This window comes from Nyctereutes procyonoides, unplaced genomic scaffold (genome assembly GCF_905146905.1).
Source record: "Nyctereutes procyonoides isolate TBG_1078 unplaced genomic scaffold, NYPRO_anot_genome, whole genome shotgun sequence".
NCBI lineage: Eukaryota > Metazoa > Chordata > Mammalia > Carnivora > Canidae > Nyctereutes > Nyctereutes procyonoides.
In genome coordinates this window covers 47920806-47944495 of record NW_026575142.1, presented here as the reverse complement: position 1 = coordinate 47944495, position 23690 = coordinate 47920806, and the positions used below count along the sequence as shown (strand labels likewise).

At 39.3% G+C, this 23690-nt stretch overlaps 1 protein-coding gene across 1 annotated transcript in view; it reads left to right on the top strand.

The window, feature by feature from the left end:
* Window positions 1-23690, top strand: part of PARL (presenilin associated rhomboid like) — a 47709-nt gene that overhangs the window by 2606 nt on the left and 21413 nt on the right. The window contains exons 2-4 of the mRNA XM_055308281.1: window positions 6962-7157; window positions 7811-7951; window positions 10256-10304. Of these exons, the coding sequence (XP_055164256.1) occupies window positions 6962-7157; window positions 7811-7951; window positions 10256-10304 (386 nt within the window). The remainder of the gene's footprint in view (window positions 1-6961; window positions 7158-7810; window positions 7952-10255; window positions 10305-23690) is intronic.

The following is a 23690-nucleotide window of genomic DNA, read 5'->3' as shown; positions in this document are numbered from 1 at the left end:
TGTTTTCACTCGTTAAGCCAACTAATTCATAGATACGACTTTTCCTATTTATTTATTTATTTATTTATTTAAATTATTTTTTTAAAAGATTTTATTTATTCATATGAGACAGAGAGAGTGACAGAGAGGCAGAGACATAAGCAGAGAGAGAAGCAGGCTCCAGGCAGGGAGCCCGATGTGGGACTCCAGGACCATGCCCTGGGCCAAAAGGCAGGCGCTCAACCACTGAGCCACCCAGGCATCCCGACTTTTCCTATTTAAAAGTTATGGGATCATGTTAAACAGAACTATAGGGGGATCCCTAGGTGGCTCAGTGGTTTGGCCCCTGCCTTTGGCCCAGGGCGCGATCATGGAGTCCCAGGATCGAGTCCCGCATTGGGCTCCTGGCATGGAGCCTGCTTCTCCCTCTGCCTGTGTCTCTGCCTCTCTCTTGCTCTCTCTCTCTCTCTATGTCTATCATGAATAAATAAATAAAATCTTAAAGAAAAAAAACAGAACTATAACAATCATATGGCCAGCAGTAACGGGTATTCATGAGATCTTCCGACTTTGAGTACATTACTGCTCTCACAAATGACTGGTTATTGGAGGAAGGACCAGAGCAGCAGAGCTAAAAGGCAGGCCTGTTTTCATGAGTTAGTATATGCCTCTAGTGGTCCTCTCCTCCCTTTCTACTCTCTGCTCACACCATCCATTTTATCATGCTGTTTCTCTTTGTTTTCTGAACCTTTTTCAGGTAAGTGATTTATTCATTTATTTTTCTCCCTTTTGTACTGATATGAATGAGTAGAGCTAAAGAACCTAAGCTTGTAAATATGATCTCAAACATTTTGCAGTTAGAAACGTTTATGATGCTTTTTCCTTGTTTTTGCATTTTAAGAAATTTAAAACAAAAGCTCCTTACGAACATAATGTACCTTTCCTACAATGTGTGATGAAGTACTTGATCTAAAAATATTTTTGTACTAACAGGAAACCCAACTCTAACCAACCTAGGTAATTAGGGGAATTTATTGGCTTATGAGGTTAAGTCTAGAAGTAGGACTGGCTTCTAATGAGGCAAGATTCAGTATTTCAGATTGTCACCAGGATTCCATTTTTCTCCATGGGTTGGCTCTGCTTCCTAAACGTTGGCGTTACTCTTGGCGTGCTCTCCTTGTTGTAAGATGGCTGTCAGTAGTAGCTCTTGGGGCTATATACTCTTAGGTTCACATCCAGCAGAAAAAGTTCTCCAGGGATGCCTGGGTGGCTCAGCCGCTGAGTGTCTGCCTTTGGCTCAGGACATGATCCTGGGGTTCTGGTGTTGAGTCCTTCATTGGGCTCCCTGCATGGGGCCTGCTTCTCCCTCTGCCTGTGTTGTGTTTCTGTCTCTCTCTCTTTCTCTCATGAATAAACAAAATCTTAAAAAAAAAAAAAAGTTTTCCAGTATTACAAACAAAATCTTGAAATTCACTGGACTAGATTTGCCTGATTTGGGATACGTGTCCATTTTTGAATTCCTCGAAATTGGCAGGAGTAGGGGCTCTCTAGGTTGGTTTAAGCCAGTCAGGAGCTGGTGTGCCTCTCCCAACCAAATGGCTGGAAATTCCAGTGTACTGTTAGAACGGGGGGGGAAAGGACTTAGATGCTGGGAGTCAGCGAGAAACGTTCCCTACTGTCAGATCTAATGAAACTTTTGTGTTTAAATTCTTTGTTATAAGTCCAAATTTTTGTTAGTCCTAGTCAGATAGGATTACCCTGTATATAACCATTCTAATTGAAGTGGAAGTTTTGTTAGGAATTAGGTTCTTTTTTTTTTTTAAGATTTTATTTATTTTTTCATGAGAGACACAGAGAGAGGGAGAGAGGCAGAGACATAGGCAGAGGGAGAAGCAGGCTCCGTGCAGGGAGCCTGACATGGGACTCCATCCCGGGTCTTCAGGGTCACGCCCTGGCCTGAAGGCGGCGCTAAACCGCTGAGCCACCAGGGCTGCCCAGGAATTAGGTTCTAGCTCCATTGTAAGTGGTTCATGAACTGGCAGTTTAGGCCTCGTCTAGGATAGGGGTGGCAAACTTATTTTGTGAAAGGCCAGGTAGAAAATGACAGGGTCGCATATGGTTTCTGTCACATACTCTTCCTTTTCCTTTAAATAACTCTTTTAAAAATTAAAAAACACTCTTAGCTGAAGGGCCAACTCCATCCTCCAAGCTGAAGTTTGTCAGTTTGTGAGCTTGTTTAGAAATGTAGAATCTCCTATTTTTTTCCGCCTCACACTTACTAATTTGGAATCTGATATTAACAAGACACCCAGGTGATTTGTATGGATACTAAAGTTTTCCCCAAATCTGTGGTAGATCAACCCTGGGAAATAAAGTTTTTAGCTTTCCAGCTCCTGCAGCATATAAATATGTGCCAGATAATAGGAATAGGTGTTCAGTGAACCAGTTTTAGTTCTATTGAACAAGTTTTTTTTTTAAGATTTTATTATTATAGAGCATGCACACAAGCCAGGAGAGGGAGATGGAGAGGAAGAAGCAGACTCCCTGCTGAGCAGGGAGCCACCTGCGGTCTGAATCTCAGGATCCCTGGATCATGACCAGAGCTAAAGGCAGATGCTTAACCAACTGTGCCACCCAGGCACCCCTGTTGAACAAGTTCTGTATGTCCAATTATAATTCCCAATATGTATATACTTAAAAAAAAAAGATTTTATTTATTCATGAGAGACCCAGGCAGAGAAATAGGCAGAGGGAGAAGCAGGCTCCCTGCAGGGAGCCCAATGCCAGGAGTCAGTCCCAGGACCCCGGGACCACACCCTGAGCCGAAGGCAGCAGCTAAACCACTGAGCCACCCAGATGTCCCTGTATATACTCTTTTCATATGTATATATTCTTAATATATATATTCTGCATCTGACCTTAACCCTGGGGCCAACTTGTGTAACATATTCTCAGTGTCCTTGGCCCCATGCTTATTTTTTTTTATAAATTTATTTTTTATTGGTGTTCAATTTGCCAACATATAGAATAACACCCAGTGTTCATCCCATCAAGTGGCCCCCTCAGTGCCCGTCACCCAGAGTGACGCCCCACCCCCCGCCCGCCTCCCCTTCCATCACCCCTAGTTCGTTTCCCAGAGTTAGGAGTCTCTCATCTTCTGTCTCCCTTTCTGATATTTCCCACTCATTTTTTATCCTTTCCCCTTTATTCCCTTCCACCATCCCACACTTATTTCTAAGGTGAATATTATTCAAGGCAAAAGGTCTGGCTTTGCTTAAAGTTAGGTTCCGAAACTGGTGTATTTGTGTTTCTTTTCAAACGTGCACTTCAGAATTTTTGTTTTTTGTTTTTGTTTTTTTTAAGATTCTGTTTATTCATAAGAGACTGAGAGAGAGGCAGAAATCTAGAGGGAGAAGCAGGCTCCCTGTGGGAGCATGATGCAGGACTCTGATCCAAGGACCTCAGGGATCACAACCTGAGCCAAAGGCAGATGCTCAACCACTGAGCCACCCAGGTGCCCTGCACTTCAGAATTTTAAATGAGTTGATAAGCTATGGAAGTAATCTTTTATTAGAATCAATTTTGTGTCTTCTAGTATTACACTATTGGAAACATAAAGGAGTCTCATTCTTCACATTTCTTGGTCTAATAAGAAAAAAATGCTAGAAAACAACACTTGGTTACAACTTGTGGTCTTTTTTTTAACTTTTTTTTTTTTTACTTTTTTTTTAACTTGTGGTCTTTAAAGGGAACATACTCTTGTTACTTTATGTCACACCTTTGTCTTTTGACCCAAAGTGGTGGTACTTTATTTACCAGCCATGCTCTAGGTTACTTTTAATTATTTAATAAAAATTATATCCCCTCCCCCAAAATAAATAAAAAATCCAAACGCAAGGGATTAACATTTGCCACTTTAAAGGCATTTTCAGTTAGGAATGCATTTGGCTGTAAGTAAATTTGCTGTTTAAATAAATGAGGGGATGGGTAGTTAGCATAAGTGATGGAGGTCAGTGGCTGCTCTCTGCTCAGTAGCTCAAAAATCCCAAGGTTAGTATTTTAATCCCTTGGCCTTTCTCTTGGCATTCAAGATGACTGCCCCAACTCTAGGCATTACAGCCTTCTTCAAGGCAAAAATGAAGGGGGGAGGGTTATTGTAATGACACTAATGATATGTCCATTGTTATAGAGAAACAAATGTTCCCAAGAGGCACATAAAAATTCTTAAGTCTCTCATTTTCTGAGAACTCTAATATGGCTACCCTGTGCCATAACGGAGGCTGGAAAAGTGAAGGTACTTACCTTTTATAGCCTCTGCAGAAAAAGGCAATAGAAAAAGAAATAGATTTAGGATTAGCTGTTTAATGGTATTTGCTAAAGGATATTCATGATACTGGTAACAGGGCTATGAAGGAAGTTCAGAGCCATTCAAAGCAGCATTGCTTTGTTTGAATAAGTGCATTGCTTTTCCAAATAGATTTCCTCAAAAGGAATAGCACTTATTTGGAAGTATAAATTATGAATTATTAAAGGTTTCAAGGCAAATTCCTTTATCACCATCACCCATCCTCACCATGTGACTTCTGAGAAGTTGAACTGTGGAGTGGACTCAGTGTTGAAGAAAGAGCATACTAGGCAAGGAATAGTAATAATAGTTGCTATGCCATTTTTCTGAGTTTCAGTTTTTTCCAGATATCTACTAGACACTACCTGGGTATCCTACAGTTGCTAACAATACTTTATTTTGTGTAAGTATTAAGGTATAGCCCATGGATTCTGACAAATGTATATACCTGTGGAACCATCACCTAAAGATATACATTGTTTTGCTCAACAATGTTTTTGAATTTTATCCATGGTGTGTAATCAGTAGTTTGTTTTTTGCTAAGTAGTGCTCCATTGTATGAATATACAACAGTTTGTCCTTTCCCTTTTTGATAGGAATTGAAGTTCTGGTTTTTTAGCTGTTAGAATAGAGCTGCTGTGACGACAAGCATTTGAAAGACTGCCCAAGATGGAATTCTTCATGTCTTATCTTCCAAGTTCCTATTTTGGTCCCCCTGATTTCCCTTGTCCTGGTGAATAGTATCACCTTCCTTTCAGTTATTCAAAATAGAACGATCATTCTTGACCCCCTTCTTTCTTCTAATAATTATTGATCTTTATTAGGGGCTGATCTTGGTGATAGAGATACAGTGAATACAAAAGTAATTGTCTAGTTGTGGTACAGGCAATAACTCTCACATAAGCAAAAGAGTCTGTACAGGATGCTTTAGGACTCTAGGAGTACAAAGGAGACACTCACCCTGGTTAATGAATGATTCCTGGAGGATGAGATAGATGAACTGAATTTTGAGGGGCACAAGAGTGTTTTAACAAAGGGATGTATCAGAACAAGGGAGTAGCATTGCTGAGTTTGATGGGAGGATGAAAAATTATTGTGGAGTTTAAAGCAGGGGAATGATACTACATTTGTGTTTAATAAAATGAAGATGAATTGGAGTGGGGCAATATTGGAAGTAATGAGGTATGGGCATTCCTCAAGTAATGAGGAAATAGGGCATTCTAGGTCAGAAGAGATGAGCTAGGAGTTGTATTGGAACTCGAGAGATTTTTGGTTCTCTGAGAAGGCATCTGGGAACTATTGAATGAGGAAAAGTGATTTAAGAACAACATACAAGTTAAAATGTTTGAAGTTAAGTAAATTGTTGCTGTACTACAAGCATGAAGTGAGGGATTAGGAGTGAAAAATTTTTTTTATTTGACAGAGTTGTTTTTAATTGGATGGTAAAAATAAAGGAGAAAACACCAAAATGACATTTAGATTTTTAAGTTCAGCGATTGAGAGAGCTGTGGTTTCTCTGAAAGTCTTTCTCAGAAAGACTGAGGAAGTCAGAAAATGGAACTGGTTGTAGAGGAGGAGTTTCTTATTGAATATATTGGTTTTAAAATAATTAAGAGCATATCCAAATCAAATTCAGTATACAGATGGAAATACAAGACCGCAAGATTGAAATTAGGACTAAGAAAATATATTTAGAAGTCATCACTGGCCACAGAAATACATTTATTCAGCTAAAATGTTGGAAGGCCTGTCTGATTTCTGCTTTCAAGGAGCTTTGAGTCTAGGAGGATGGTATATTTAGAGTACAATGAGAACAAACAGGAAAGGGCCTCTACTTTGTCTACTTAAGGAAATTTTACAAAAGAAAAAATTCTTCATGAATTTATATGGGTTGAGTTTGAAAGAAGAGCATGTAAAGGAACTATTGGAGACTTTGAACGTATCTATCACTAAGGGATAGGAAGAATGGGGAGAAGCCATCAAGAAAGTGAATTTGAAGAAAAGGAATGAGATCTTACAGGAACTGGGTAGGGCTGGTAAGTGTGGTCAGTAGTGTCCATGTTTTGAGGTCAAGCTATGAGGACTCAAAACAACAAAACCCTTTATAAAACATTTGGCAGGTGTCCCCAGAGCTGAGTGAAATAAATAGGGGGAGAAGTAGGGAAAATCCATCAACTTAGAATGATCAGTATTTCTATAAAAGAAAGCAATTATTTGAATTTGGAGTGACTTTGAGGATAATCCTTATATTTAAATGTTTGTCCTAGAAATTGAACAAACTTCAAACAAAATAACAAAGCCATTCTGTGCAAATTCACACTGACAAGTTGGAGTTCTCCAGCTTTTTCCCAGACTTCGAACTGTGTGTGGAGGAGGGAGACAAATAATTTTGCTGATTGATAACACAAGTTAACAGCCCAGACAAATTCACTTTAAAGTTGCTGTGGTTTGTGTGTCTCTGTCCCCTTTTCTAGAAGGGCACAGTTCAGTATTTTGACTTAGAACCCTAGCTGGAAGTAGGAATGTTGGCTTCTTTGGGGCTATGGAAGGAGAGCAGATGCAGGCTGAGGGTGAGGGTCATGGAGGTTGATGTTTGCAAAATGCAGCTGTTGCTAATCTCTCATTTTCCCCTTAAAGGTTTTACTTTTTTATTCAGCAAAAATGTGGATTCAGAAAAGCACCCAGGAAGGTTGAACCCCGAAGATCAGACACAGGAACAAGTGGTGAAGCATACAAAAGAAGTGCTTTGATTCCTCCTGTAGAAGAAACAGTCTTTTATCCTTCTCCCTATCCTATAAGGACCCTTGTGAAGCCCTTGTTTTTTACTGTTGGGGTAAGTGCTCATGTCACCAGAGTTATTTATCTTGCTGCTGCTGTAGTAAGGAAGTATATTTGTCTTATTTGGGCTCCCTTAAAGACAAGTAGAAGGGGATTTAAAGGATCTGGGTATCTGGGGAGTCATGAATGATTTTGGGAAAACATGAATTTAACAATTGCTATTGTTACTATTGCATGCATGGGGGGGAGGGGCAGAGGAAGAGAGAAAGAATCTTACAGCCTCCATGCCCATTGGGGGCTCATGAGGCTCTGTCTCATGACCCTGAAATCGTGACCTGAGCTGAAATCAAAGACACTTAACCAACTGAGCAAGCCAGGTGCTCCTAATAATTGCTATTAGAATCTGGTTCACTTCTGTATGCCCTGCAGAAGAAACTTATGGCTCTCTTATTTGGGATATCATTTTATGTGGTATTTTGAATTTTATTTGAAAATTTCTAGCTGTAAACAGGCCCCCAGGGTACAGTAAAGTTAATAAAATGGGGAGAACAGTTAAATATTCTTTTCACCTAATTAAGTTTCACTATGCCAGATGTTTCTGTTACTTCTGTTGATTTTGCAAGAAACAATGAAAATGAAATATTGTTCTTAGATCTTTGTATTGATCTCTTTTTCTTTTGAATTTATTTTGTGATATGTTTTATATAGTTTACAGGCTGTGCATTTGGATCAGCTGCTATTTGGCAGTATGAATCACTGAAATCCAGAGTCCAGAGTTATTTTGATGGTATAAAAGCTGATTGGTTGGATAGCATAAGACCACAAAAGGAAGGAGACTTCAGAAAGGAGGTAAACATGGCTTTCTTTGTTCTACTTGATCACAAGTTTAGAAATCTGGTTATTTGTTAAGTGTTTTTAATGATGATAACATTTACATCAGGGGATACGAAGTTATTGAACTTAGTATTCTTCTTTAGGGTCATTTCATTGCAATATCAGTGCTTTTTTATATGTCTGGCAGTAATGTACTTGATGGTATTCTAGGAGGTTTGTCCCTCTACCCACATGTATCAAAAATCACTGGATAGTTGCTAAAAACTAATGGGCTGGGGTTTCAGCTCTACCAAAGTTTAAGGGCTACTGTTTTGCATTACCTGCTGAATTGTTTTAGAGTATGTAGTAGAATCGCAGGCATTTTTTTTCAAAGCATCTATGCCTTAGGTGTAGAGATATTATGTGGATTTTATTTTATTTATTAATTTTTAAGATTCATTTATTTATGATAGAGAGAGAGAGGCAAAGACACACACAGGAGGAGGGAGAAGCAGGCTCCATGCCGGGAGCCCGATGCGGTACTCAATCCTGGGACTCCAGGATCGGTACTCAATCCTGGGACTCCAGGATCGTGCCCTGGGCCAAAGGCAGGCGCTAAACTACTGAGCCACCCAGGGATCCCCTGTTATGTGGATTTTAAAAGGCTTCTCAGTGTGGGACGCCTGGCTGGCTCAGCAGTTGAGTGTCTGCCTTCAGCTTAGGGTGTGGTCCTGGGATTGAGTCCCACATCAGGCTCCCTGGGAGGAGCCTGCTTCTCCCTCTGCCTGTGTCTCTGCCTTTCTGTGTCTCTCATGAATGAGTAAATAAAATCTTAAAAAAAAAAAGCTACTCGGTGACATGATGTTTACACACCTCTGTTAACTACCCACTGTAGAATATTTCTCCCTCAGAGGATAAAGTTGAAAAGGGCACAAAATATAGAGCTTTTAGAACTTTTCATTATTTCATATGCAAGTTGGTGACCCTCTTTCAATTTAATTGATTTTTTATTTTTTTTACAAATACTGCCTATAAGATAAAACATACTTCTTTCACCTGACAATACTTAAGTGAGCAGGGAGGCCCTAAGTTGATGTGTGGATCCAGGTTCATTTGGTTTTCAAACACCTTTGTTTTTTGTTTTTGTGTTTGTTTTTATTTGTTTTGATACGTGTGTGAGAGAGAGTTTCTCCTATTAGTTTTCTCCTAATGATAGTTCAGGGTCCTTTGAAGTACAAAGAAGTATTCATTCTTCATTTCTTCACTTCCCCATAGAATTCACTTCTTCACTTCTCCATAGACAAATGCAAGAAGCCTGAGCCTTACCTGGTTTAGAGAGATTTTGTGTCAAGAGGACAATGGGTGTGATTATTTGCATGTGAAAGCCACAGTAGCTAACAGTGATTAATTCAGAACAGTATGTTTAAGAAGATAGTAACACCTGTTTCATAATGCTGGATTCCTTAGAAAGCTACAGGTTTCCAGCATGTCTATATTATAAAGTATTTTTAAAGATTTTATTTATTTTAGATCATGAGCTTGGTGGGGAGGAGAGTGTGTGAGCATGTGAGCTTGTGTTCTTGCACTTGAGCAGGGGAGGGGTAGATGGAGAGGGAGAAGCAGAGAATCTCAAGCGGACTCTGCCCTGAGGGTGGAGCCCAACGCAGGTTTTGAGCTCAACACCCTAAGACCATGACCTGAGCTGAAACCAAGAGTCGGCCGCTTAATCAGTTGAGCCACACAGTTGCCTCTATATTATAAAGTTTTGATGACCCAAATTGGTTCTTTAGAATGGTGAAAAGTGACACAAGCAGTATATACATGAGCACATAAGAATGGGTAGCAGCATAGGGAGAGGGACAAGCATGCTCTCCGCTGAGCAGGGAGCCCAATGCAGAGCCAATCTCAGGACCCTGGGATCACTGTGTGAGCCGAAGGCAGATGCCTAACCTGCTGAGCCACCCAGGTGCCCCTTTGGGCACCTAGAATTTAAAACTTGATTGGACCTTGGTGAATAAATCACTTAACCTTGATACCTGTATATAATCTGATAGTGTGCTAGGTGCTTTATGTTATTAATATTCCTCACAACAATATTGCTAGGTACCTATGTCTCCATTTTTAGAAATTATTTGTCTGAGGTCACAGAGCTAAACAGCGGCTCTGCATGGAGATTGTAGCCTCACTAAATCACCTGTGATTCTATTTTGCCACATATCTATTGTTTGTTTATTGGTAATATTTACACAGGAATCTTTTTACGCACAAAGCAATTTATTTCATTTTCCTAGCCTGAAAGTATTTACCATATGATGATAGGCAATTTTCCTTCTGTTTTAGATTAACAAGTGGTGGAATAACCTAAGTGATGGCCAGCGGACTGTGACAGGTTTGTGTTAGCTTACACGTTTTAGCCATTCAAGGGAAGAGAAATCAAACCAAAAGGTACAGTATGTCACAGTCAATGGCTTTTGTGTACCCTGCTCACCAGTGGTTTAGAAGACAGAGTCTGTACCTTCAGGCTAATGTAATATTTTATAAAAAGTAGTGTGACGTAAAGGTGTGCATGATGTTCTGGATCACTTATTTTCTAATTTGACCTAGTATGATACTGATCAAATAATCTTTGTTGTAGAATCCTAGATTGTGAAATAGGTTCTGAGTAATTATTACTTCCCCTGTTAAAGAAATTAAAGGGGACATTGATTAAGTACCTTCTTTATGCAGAATGCTTTATACACATTCTCTCCCTACCTCACAGGGTTGCTTACCGGGTAGTTCTCTCCCTTTTTACCAATAAGGAAACTGGCTTTCAGAGAAGGAACTTTTCAAAGGTCACACTGCTAGTAAGTAGTAGAGCTAAGTTTTGAAACCCAGGTCTGTCTCATTCTAAAGCTAATTTTCTCTTTACTGCACCATGCTGTTTTTAAAGTCTTTATTTATTAAATAAGTGTAAGCATGCCATGCATGTCACCATGATAATTTTTGTTCGTTGTCAATTTTCATGGAAAGATAAATCCAGCTCTTCAATATAATACTTGTACAGGATTTTATGGACTTAGTTATTTGAGAATTTGGGGAAATGGATTTGAAAGTTTAACAATTGTGCAGATAGGGAAAATGTCTCCTAGAGAAATAGCAAAATACTGCTTTTTCTTAAATATGGTTAGACTTAATGGTACTCTTAATTTTCTTTACCTAAGAGGAGAAAAAATGCTCATCTTTCTTCCTTTGGGCTCTTTGTCTAGAAGATTTACTTTTTCTCTCTCCTTGTTAGAACCTGAACTGGTCTTCGAGCTTATGGTATAGACATTGTTTCCTGCAGTACTGTTACCAGACCAAAGTGAATCTGTTCCTTGGTGAATTATAGACAGAGACTATATCAGGTTGGAGTTGCTCAGAGTTATCTTTATTTGTACAAATGAGACCATGGGAAATAATTTCCAAAGCTATGACTCCTTTCATCAGGGCTTGGGGTGAATATTCAGAAGGGTAAAAGATTTTAATATAATGAAGCTGAGGTAGCAGGCACTTTCTGACTCACCTGCACAGGCTTCCTCCTCAAATATTTCTTTTCCTGTTATAGCAGTTCATTAGTTTCTAAAAGATGAAAGTGACAAGCCGAAGCTTCTGGGAGTGTCCTAGGTTTAGTGGGTCATGAGATCTTGTCAGTAACAAGTGCTTTAATATTTCTGAACTCATTGCACTTTTTTTTTTTTTTTTTAAGATTTTATTTGAGAGGGAAAGAGATCATGGGAGAAGGGCAGAGGGAGAAGCAGACTCCCCTCTGAGCAGGGAGCCTGATGCTGGGCTCCATCCCAGGATCCCGGGATCATGACCTGAGCTGAAGGCAGGCAGTTAACTGACTGAGCCACCCAGGCATGCACCTCTCATTGCACTTTTTAATCATTTATTTTTTAAGATTTTATTTATTTTAGAGAGTGCACGCATGTGCAAGTAGAGGGAGGAGCAGAGGGAGAGGCAGAGGCTCCTTAAGCAGAGTCCCTGCTGAATGCAGAGCCTGAGGCGGGGCTGGATCCCAGGACCCCAAGATCATGACCTGAGCTGAAATCAAGAGTCCGATGTTTAACCCACTAAACTGTCCAGGTGCCCTGTACTTTTTAATCATTTATAGCACAGCTTGCCTTATGTAATTGTACATACAACATCCTTAAGGACAGCAGTGAGATTTTTCATTTTTTAGAGCAACTAGCACATGTCTTGCACACAGTAATGGCACTTGACTAAAAATCTGCTGAGTGAATGAATATTGAATGGGCTCTTGAATCAAAAGATTGAGATTTTTCAAAGGTATATTGCTATACTGTAGAATTGCTTAGTAAGGTCTTAATAAATAGAATACCTTCAAAGACAGCTCCATAATAGCTCATCTGTTTTCATTGGGATTAACAGGGTTTTTCGTTTGTTTGCTTGTTTTCTGAAAGTAACTAAAGTTAGCATTATTTCCTTAGGGTAGCAAAGTTTTGATTTCCTTTGATATTTTCAAAGTATCTCATAGTTAGTTGACACCTAGTGTTTTTTGAAGATAGTAAAGATTTTGTCATTAAATATTTGAAGAAACCTTGGGATTAAAATGTAAAACATTTCTCATGCCAGTAAATACCTTATACAAAGAAGTTGGTATTTGGAGACCACTAAAAATCAGAATTCTTTCCCCAGCCTTTTTTTTATCTTAGTCAAATCCGTTATTTGACACATAGGATACAGCAGTAGAGAGAGACAGACATTTTGATCTAACTGGCAGCTTGAGTGTAAAGTGCTTTGAATCACAGAAACATGAACAGTCATGCTAACTCCTTATTATGAGGTTATCTGAGTGACTTTTAAGTGCTGAGGAGATGCTGTCCCTGGGAGTAACTTTTTCAAAGGAACTAGAGAACTGATCCTTTTTTTTTTTTTTTAAAGATTTTATTTATTTATTTGAGAGAGAGAGAGAGAGTACAAGCCAGGGGGAGGGTCAGAGGGAGCAGCAGACTCCCCACTGAGCAGGGAGCCCGATGCAGGGCTTGACCCCAGGACCCTGGGATTATGACTTGAGCAGAAGCAGATGCTTAACCAACTGAGCCACCAAAGTGCCCCTAGAGAACTGATCTTCATCCTCCCTGCTCTCCCTTTGGTTGGTTGGGGATTTTTTTTTTTTTTCTGGTGTTAATCTTAATTACTACACAGAAGTATCTTCCCAAACTTCACCTTGCTTTGAAAAAAAAGTTCACTTGGTATTTGTGGGAGCATTGATTAGCATTCTTCAAGTTAGACTTGTCCCTGGTGCTTTTACACTTCAGTTAGTTTCCTATTGTATTGCCTTGTTCTGCAGGGGTTTTAAGCCTGTACTGGAGGTCCCTAGGCAACCCGCAATTTCTCTCAAATAGATAAGGAGAGTATTTCCCCTACCTTTCTAGCTTTCAGGTATGTCTGTGAGATACCTGCCAGGTTTTCTAGTAGCTCAGCAGAATGCTGACGTTACTATTTCGGGATTTAGGTAAAGCAGAGAGAGAGAAACCTGCCAAATTGTTGTATCTGATGGAGGAGGACATGGAGAGGAGGAGGAGGGGAAGAGAAACCTCAGAAAACAGTGCCCTATTTTCTCTGCTAGTCCATGTGTATCGTCAGCTCCAAAGTTAGTCACTATCGCACCCTAGGGCCTTACGCCTTCTGCCCCAACCTCTAAAAGTGTATTTTTTTTTTATTTCATCTTTTTGCTATTTTCCTTCTACCAGGAATAGTTTATTTTTGAGTTTTTATTTCCTTCCTTCTTTCCATTTTTAAGTAGGCTCTACACTCAATTTGGGGCTTGAACTCACAACCCTGAGATAAGAGTTGCATGCTCAGGGCACCTCACTGGCTCAGTCAGTTAAATGTCTGCCTTTGTCTCAGGTCAAGATCCCCGGGTCTTGGATTAAGCCCCATGTTGGGCTCCCTGCTCAGTGGGGAGTCTGCTTCTCCCTCTCCTTCTGCCCCTCCCACTCTTGTTTTGCTCTCTTTCTCTCTCAAATAGATAAATCTTTAAAAAAATAAAAAGAAAAAGTGTCACATGTTCTACCAACTGAGCCTGCCAGGTGCCCCTAGTTTCAATTTTCTTTCCCTTTATACCTTTCAAAGATTTTGATCTATACCTCCTAGGCTAAGGTCTGCCTCCCTGCTCCTGAAGTTGCGGTAAGCAGTGTTAACTGGATCTAACTAATCTTAAACTTTTGTCACTTTTTCCTGAAATTCTTAGCTTATCAGTCTTCTGACAAGTTATTTCTGGGTAAAGAAAAACAAAACTAATGTTTGAGTGCCAATTAGGCTTCAAGTACTAGGGTAGGTACTTTACATATGTGCTGTTATCCTATTATTAATCTTTTTATTTACGATTTTATTTATTCACGAGAGAGACAGAGAGAGAGGCAGAGACACACAGGCAGAGGGAGTAGCAGGCTCCCCACAAGGAGCCTGATGCCAGACCCAATCCTGGGACCGTGGGATCACACCGTGAGCTGACGGCAAGATGCTCAACCACTGAGCCACCCAGGCATCCCCCTTATTATTAATCTTAATTGTAAGAGCCCTTTTGGTGGTATTCTGATTGTTCACATTGACTAACTGAGGCTCAGAGAAGTTAAATAACTTGTCTGAGCTCACACAGCTAGAAAGGGTAGGGATGAGGGAAATAAACTTTTTTTTTCCCCCCCTCAAGTGCACTTCCTAGTTTAATATACATTTTATTATATCTTTTCACTTTCTACTATAGCAGATCACCTCACCACTAACTTACCTTTCTGTTAACCACACTGCCACCTCCCAAACCAAGGTATCTGGGTGTTTATTGACAGCCCAAACTGCAGTGGCTTGTCCTAATACAGCAGGCTGGCACTCAGGGATGAATGGGAGCCCTTTTTGTCTACTTAGGTTAGTCTTTGTCATTGTAAAATGAATAAATGTGCATGGTAACGGGATAAAATAGTGTTAAAGAATATATAAAGTGAAAAATCTCTATAGATTTCTAGTTCTGCAGTTTTTTAAAAAAATTTACTTATTCATGAGAGAGAGGGAGAGACAGAGACCCAGGCAGAGGGAGAAGCAGGCTCCATGTAGGGAGCCTGACGTGGGACTCGATCCCAGGACTCCAGGATCCCACCCTAGGCTGAAGGCTGCGCTGAGCCACTGGGGCTGCCCTAGTTCTGCAGTTTCTGTTCCCATATTAACTACTGCCTTTTTAGTTATATTTGTATATTCTTCCAAAGTATTTATATATAGGCATTTATACTCCTTTGCACCTTGATTTTATTATTCTCTTAATATCTTAAAGGACACTGTATCAGTGCAAATAAGTCTATTACATTCTTTGTTTTATAGAAGTATAATGTACATAGAAGAATATGCACATGTCAGATGTACAGTTTTCACATGAGCCCATCCATGTAATTATAATTAGCACCTAGTTCAAGTTCAAAAATGGAAATTACCAGCACCCTGGGCTCAGAGTATTCTTTTTAATAGCCGTGTAGTAGTTCATGCAAATGATTACTATGTACCAAGTCTTCTATTAATGGATATTTAGGTTAGTTGTAGTCTTCAATAAATAATATTGCAGTGAATATCCTTATGTAGAGATATTTGCACCCTTTTGCAAGCATATTTTTAGGATGAGTTAGTAGAAATAGACTTCGTAGGTCAAAGAGTATGTACTCTTAAAAGTTTATTGTCAGATTGTCTTAAAATAAGTTTTAAATATTTATTTAAATCTATTTAAGGGGATCCCTGGGTGGCGCAGCGGTTTAGTGCCTGCCTTTGGCCCAGGGCGCGATCCTGGAGACCCGGGATCAAATCCCACGTCGGGCTCCCAGTGCATGGAGCCTGCTTCTCCCTCTGCCTATGTCTCTGCCTCTCTCTCTCTCTCACTGTGTGCCTATCATAAATAAATAAAATAAAAAATTAAAAAAATAAATATCTATTTAAATTTAAACATCCTCCAACAACCTACAGAATCTAAGTCATTTATTTCTAAAAGTTGCTCACAGGGGAGATTACGTATTCTCATTTATAGGGAAGGTGCAGAGAAATAACCCCTTCTGTGGTTAGTGTAAATGTCTTTGTCTACCTTACTGTGAATTTGCCCCATTCTTTCCATCTGCCTTTATCAGTTCTAACTATCTGTATCCCAGTTGGAAGATTTAAGATAGATGGTCTTTCTGAATTTCCTCTTGATTCCAGGAAGCTGTAGGACCAGTCCTTAGCTAGTTTTGTTGATGGTGCCCAGGAAGAGAAATTACAGTCACTGCGTGAAGCCAATAGGGTGATCCCTATGCCTATAATTGTGCTTCCCAGGGAACCTGAGGTAGGAATCACTTGAGCTCAGTTCTTTGGTTGTCGTGGATGTATATATTTGATAGTGTCTGGACTGGCCAGGTCTAGCCTCCCTCAGGTAGAGAAGCTGTGGAGAGGTGAGCTGGCCCACTGCATCAGCGGAGGGGATCTTGTTCTTAGCTACTGGACTCCAGGTGGGATAGTAGGTCCTTTTAGAGAAAATGAGAAAAATAGACTGAGATTACTGAACCAAGGAGTGATTCCCAAATTAATGTATATTTCTTTTACTCAAGATATTATTCATATATCTTAAAATTTGCCTTTTAAAAGTATGCAGTTCAGTGGTTTTTATTGTATTCACAAGGTTGTGCAACTATCATACTCTAATCCCAGAACATTTTCATTATCTCAAAACGAAACTCCATACCTGTTAACAATCACTCCCCATCCTCCTCTTCCCCTCAGCCATAAGCATCCCCTTATCTATTTTCTCTCTATAGATTTGCCTGTTCTGGATTTTTCATATAAATGGAATCACATACATGACCTTTTATGTCTGCTTCATTCACTTCGTGTGATGTTTTCAAGGTTCACCTAAGTTGTGGCATATGTCAGTACTTGATTTCTTTTTATGGTTAAATAATATTCCATTATAAGGATATATCACATTTTGTTTACTCATATGTTGATGGATATTTGAGTTTTTTCCACTTTTGGCTATTATGATAATGCAGTGGACTTTACATTTTCTTCCTCACTCCTCCCTCCGTCTCTTTTCTATTTTATTAATTTGACAGACCACAAGCAGGGGGAGTAGCAGACAGAGGGAGAGGGAGAAACAGGCTGGGAGCCTGGTGTTGGACTCAATCCCAGGACCCTGGGATCATATGACCTGAGCTGAAAGCAGCCCCTTAACTGATTGAGCCACCCAGGCACCCTTTTGTATACATTTTCATGTAGATGTACCTTCATTTCTTTTGCTAATATATACCTCTAGTGGAATCATTGGGTTGTATGGTACTCTTGTTTAACTTTTTTTTTTTTAAAGATTTTACTTATTATTATTTGTTTGTTTATTTGTTTGTTTGTTTGTTTATTTATTTATTTATTTATTTATTTATTTATTTATTTGAGACACAGAGAGGCAGAAACACAGGCAGAGGGAGAAGCAGGCTCCATGCAGGGAGCCCGACGTGGGACTCGATCCTGGGTCTCCAGGATCACACCCTGGGCTGAAGGCAGGCGCTAAACTGCTGAGCCACCAGGGCTGCCCTTGTTTAACTTTTTAAAATTGTGGTAGAAACAAAAAATGTACCATGTTAGCCATTTTTAAGTTTATAGTTCAGTAGTGTTAAGTCTGTTTACTTTGTTATAAAACATCTATAGAACTCTTTTGTTTTATAAAACTGAAACTCTATGGACAATTTCAACTTTTCCCTCTCCCCTTCAGCCGCTAGTAACCACCATGCCACTTTGTTTCTATAAATTTGACTAATCTACCTCATTTAAGTGGAATCAAACAGTACTTCTGTTTTTTGGCTCATTTATTTCACTTAGCATAATATCCTCAAGATTCATCCATGTTGTAGCATGTGATAAGATTTCCTTCCTTCAAAAAAAAAAAAGAAAAAAAAAAAGAAAAAAAAAGATTTCCTTCCTTCTTAAGGCTAAGTAGTTTATTCCATTGTATGTACATACCACATTTTGTTCATGCATTTATTCATTGATAGACTTTTGGATTGCTTCTACCTCTTGGCTACTGTGAATAGTGCTGCTGTGAACATCAATATACAAATATCTCTGAGATCCTGCTTTCAGTTCTTTTGGATATATACCTGGGTATATCTCAAAAGTTGGATTGTTGGATTATATGGTAGTTTTATTCTGAATTTGAGGAATTTCCATACTGTTTTCCACAGTGGTTGTACTGTGTATTTTATTTTTAAGTAATCTCCACGTCAAAAATGGGGCTCAGTCTTACAACCCTGACATCAAGAGTCACATGTTCTGCTGACTGAGTCGTCCAGGTGCCCTGTGGTTGCACAGTTTACAACCCTACCAGCAGTGCACAAGAGTTCTGATTTCTCCACATCCTTGCCAGGACTTACTTACTTCTGTGTTTTCTTTGGTTTTGTTTTTTATTTATTCATGAGAGACACAGAGAGGCAGAGACACAGGCAGAGGGAGAAGCAGGCTCCATGCAGGGAGCCCAATGTGGGACTTGATCCTGGGACCCTGGGATCACACCCTGAGCCAAAGCCAGATGCTCAAGCGCTGAGCCACCGAAACGTCCCTCTGTTTTTTTTTTTTTGATAGTAGCCATCTTAATGGGTGTGTGGTGATGACACATCATTGTGGTTCTGATCTGCATTTCTGTGATGTTTAGTGATATTACACATCTCTTCATATGTTTGTTGGCCATTTGGCTATCATCTTTGGATAAATGTCTATCCCAGTTCTTTACCTATTCTATCTAATCAGGTTATTTGACTCTTTTTTTGATTGTCATTGTTTTTTATAGATTCTAGATATTTACCCTTAATCAGATAAATGATTTGCAAATATTTTCTCTCATTCTGTAGATTGCCTTTTTCACTGTGTTGTATATTTTGGACAAAAGTTTGTTGTGGTTTTGTGTGTGTGTGCGTGCATGGGCTTTTAAGAGCGAGAAACTGAGCAGGGGATGGGGAATGGAGGGACAGAGGCAGAGGGAGAGAGAGAATCCCAAGCAGACTCCACTGTCAGTGAGAAACACGACATGGGGTTCAGTCTCAGTATCCTGAGATCATGACCTGAGCTGAGATCAAAAGTCAGACGCCCAACCAACTGAGCCCCTGAGGTGTCCCTGGACAAAAGTTTTTTTTTTTTTTAATTTTTTATTTATTTATGATAGTCACACAGTGAGAGAGAGAGAGGCAGAGACACAGGCAGAGGGAGAAGCAGGTTCCATGCACCGGGAGCCCGACGTGGGATTCGATCCCGGGTCTCCAGGATCGCGCCCCGGGCCAAAGGCAAGCGCCAAACCGCTGCGCCACCCAGGGATCCCTGGACAAAAGTTTTTAGGTTTGATGTCCCATTTGTCTATTTTTGATTGTATTGCTTGTGCTTTTGGTGTCCTGTCGAAGAAATCATTGCCAAGTTCAATGTTACAAGGCTTTTCCCCTGTGTTTTCTTCTAGGAATTTTATGGTTTTTGTTTTCACATTTCAGTCTTTAATCCATTTTTAGTTAATTTTTGTATGTGGTGTTAAGAGTCTAAGTTCATTTGTTTGCATGTGGATATCTATTTTTCTCCATATTTTCTTTTAGAAGAATTGCCAAATTGTTTTCTAAAGTGGCTGCACTATTTTACATTCCCTCAAGAACTGTATGAGGATTCCATTTATTGTCTTTGTTTTCTAGTATATCAGTGACACTGTACATTTCCCCTTCCTCTTAACCCCTGGTGACCACGATTTCTTTGTCTCTGAATTTGCCTATACCTCATATAAGTGGAATTGTAAAATACATTTTTTGTGTCAGCTTCTTTTGCTTATTAGCATACTGTTTTTGCAGTTCATCCATATTGTAGCATGTATCAGAATTTCATTTTTTATTTTTTTAAGGCTTGGTCATTTTTCCATTTTATGTGTACACCACATTTTGTTCATCTGTCAGTGGGTATTTGGGTTTCAGTCTTTGGCTGTTATGAATTCTGTTCCTACAAACATTCGTGTACAAGTTTCTACTTTGTGTCCCTTCTTTCAGTTCTTTGGGGTATATATAGTCAGAGGTGGAATTGTTGGATCATGTAATAATTCTGTTTAATTTTTGAGGAACTGCTAAGATCATGACCTGAGCCAAAGTCAAGAGTCAGACATTTGAAACTGACAAAGCCACCCAGGTACCCCTGTCCATTCATGCTTATTTGGAGAAATGTCTGTTTAAATTCTTTGCCTGTTTTAGAGTAGTCTTTTTATTGAGTTTTAAGAGTTCTTTGTATATTCTGGATCCTAGAGCCTTATTAGATACATGATTTGCCACAAGCTAGGAAGAGGGAAGGAAAGAGTCTTCCCAAGAGTCTTCAGAAAGAAGCATGACCTAGCAACAACTTGATTTCAGACTTCCAGCCTCCAGAACTATAAGAGAATACGTTTCTGTGGTTTTAAGTCACCAAGGCTGTGGTAATTTATTATAGCGGCCCTAGGAAAGTAATAAACTGGTGAAGCCATCTGGTTCTGGGCTTTTCTTTGTGAGAAGTTTTTTTTTTTTTTTTTTTAAATTATAAATTCACTATTTCTTATAGGCCTATTTAGACTTTCTTTTTGTTTTTCATTTTTTTAAAATATTTTATTTCTTTATTCATGGGAGAGACAGAGAGGCAGAGACATAGGCAGAGGGAGAAGCAGGCTCCCTGTAGGGAGCCTGATGAGGGACTCAGTACCGGGTCCCCAGGATCACAGTGTGAGCCACAGGCAGACACTCGACCACTGAGCCATCCAGGTGCCCATGACTTTTTCTTGAGTCAGTTTCAATAGTTTGTATCTTTCCAGGAATTTGTCAGTTTCATCTGATTTCTCATTTGTTGGTATACAATTGTTCATAGTATTCTCTTATAATCCTTTTTATTTCTGTAAGGTCAGTAGTAACATTCTTTCATTCCTCATTTTAGGAACTTGAGGTGGTGTTTTTTGTATTTTTTGTTTTTTTTTCTTTGTCAATCTCCCTAAAGGTTTATCAATTTTATTGGTCATTTCAAATAACCAACTTTTGGTTTCATTGATTTTTTTTTTTTATTTCTCTATTTTTCTGTTCCTTCATCCAAACTATTATTTCCTTCTTTTTGCTTGCTTTGGGTTGGCTCTTTTTATTTCTCTAGTTTTTTAAAGTAGAATGTAGGTTATTGATTTGAAATCTTTATTCTTTTTTAATGTAGGCATTTATAGCACTACTTTTGCTGTACCCTGTAAGTTTTAGTATTGTTTTAGCAGCTTGGGTTGTCAAAACAAAATACCATAGACTGAGTGGCTTAAACAACAGAAAATTATTTTCTCAAAATTCAGGAGGGTAGAAGTCCAAGATCAAGGTGCCATCATGGTTGGATTCTGGTAAGAAGTCTCTTCTCTCTTCTGCCACCTTCTTGCTGTGTCATATTTCAGAGAGAGAGCAAGAGCAAGCTTTTCAGTATCTTATCTCTCTTATAGGGAAACTGATCCCCTCAAGGGGGATCCACCCTCATGCCCTCATCTAAGTCTAATTACCTACCAAAGACTTCGTCCCCAAATACCATCACATTAGGGCTGTGTAATGAATCTTAGTGGAACATAATTCAGTCCATAGCAGCTAAGTTACATTTATATTTTCAAGCATCTCAAAGTACTTTCTAATTTACTTCATGATTTCTTCTTTGGCCCAGTGGTTATTTAGGAATATATTAATTTCCACAAATTTATGACTTCACCCAATGTGTTATTGATTTGTAATTTTATTCCATTGTGGTCAGAGAGCATACTTTATATAATTTCAGTGTTTAAAATTCATTGAGACTTGGTTTGTGGCCGAACATATGGTCTGGTCTATCCTGGATAATGTTACATGTGTGCTTGTAAAGAATGTGTTGTTTGTGTTTTTCTTTACTTATTTTTTAAGATTTTATTTATTCACTTGATTGAGAGAGAAAGGAAGCATGAGTGGGAGAAGCAGACTCCCCACCCAACGCAGGGTTTGATCCCTGGATCTGGAGATCACGACCTGAGCTGAAAGCAGATAGCTTAACTGGCTGAGCTATGCAGGCACCCCTTAAGATTTTATTTTTGAGCAGTCTCTACAACCCAATATGGGGCTCTAACCCACAACCCCAAGATCAAGAGTCACGTGCTTTACCAACTGAGCCAGTGGGGTGTCCCAAAAATGTATTGCCTTGTTGTGTATTTTGTTTTATTAAGTAGGCGTCACATCCAGTGTGGAGCCCAACATAGGGCTTGAACTCACCATGTTGAGATCAAAAGTCAGATACTTAATCAACTGAGCCACCTAGGTGCCCCTGTTGAGTGTTATATAGATGTCTGTCGGGCCTACTTGGTTTATAGTATTGTTCAAGTCTTATTTCCTTGCTGATCATTTTATCTGTTACTACAAATAAGGTATTGAAGTCTCCAACTATTACTATTGAACTATTTCTTTCTCCTTTAAGTTCAATTTTTGCTTTATATATTTTGGGATTCTATTGTTAGGAGCATGTATGTTTGTAATTGCTATATTGATATATCAAGATGATGTTATATCTTCTTGATCCTTTTATCATTCTATAATGTCCTTCTTTGTGTCTAATAACAAATACTATCTTAAAGTCTTTTTTTTTTTTGTTAGGTTTGTGGTATACAAGAACCTAGGACTATATTGAAGCTTTATAAGCTCCTGTGGACATCTCATTCCTCAGCTTTTCCTTTTAAGATTTTTGTTTGGTCTTTTGTTTACTCCAAAAATTATCCACCATCTTAGGCAGCCATGAACGTAAAAACACTTGCCTGATATTGTTTCTGACAAGTGGCCCCTATGAAAAGGAATTTTGCATTTGAGGTTTCAGTCAAGTCCAAAATAGACATCCTTGCAAGTGGAGTCTTGCAGGGAACTATTATCAGGTCAGATGATAGCGATTCTTTGGGAAGGAGGCTTTAAAAGAGTTCCAGCTCCATTGTGCTACCTCTCGTGGTTGTGAGACTGCATGGGAAATGTGGATTGTTTTCATAACTTATTGCTTCAACTTGTAGCTGGAAAAGGAATGGGACCAGGGCAAGTTAAAATGCCCCAAATTTTCTATTCCTATTGAGATTTGCCATTTTTCTTAAATACTGAGTTGCTACAGGCCTTTAGCTAGTTTCCAGGAGTTCTGAATAAGTTGATTCTGACAGTTTTTTTTTTTTTTTGCCAATTTTTTCATTGCTTTGTGAAGGAAAGAATTTTTCAAAGTCCTTATTACTTCATTACTCTCTCTAACGTAATCCATGCATCCCTTTTGGTAAAGGTAGGTGTTGAGGCAGCAGCACACTTACCAAATCAACAGTGTCAAGTTTGTCTAAGAGTTTACTGAGTCAGGAGGAGGCAAGTAATACTCCTTCTAAATGGAGATAAAAGCAAAGACCTTAAGCAGTGCTACTTCTCGGGGATCCCTGGGTGGCGCAGCGGTTTGGCGCCTGCCTTTGGCCCAGGGCGCGATCCTGGAGACCCGGGATCGAATCCCACGTCGGGCTCCCGGTGCATGGAGCCTGCTTCTCCCTCTGCCTGTGTCTCTGCCTCTCTCTCTCACACTGTGTACCTATCATAAATAAATAAATAAAAAAAAATTAAAAAAAAAAAAAAAAAGCAGTGCTACTTCTCAAAGGAAAAGGAGGAGGAGGGAACCATTATTTGAGTTTCTGAATACTGCATTTGAGTGCATGCAGTAATTTTGTTTAAGCCTGATTGTCTTTGCGATCATGGAGTCCTGGAGC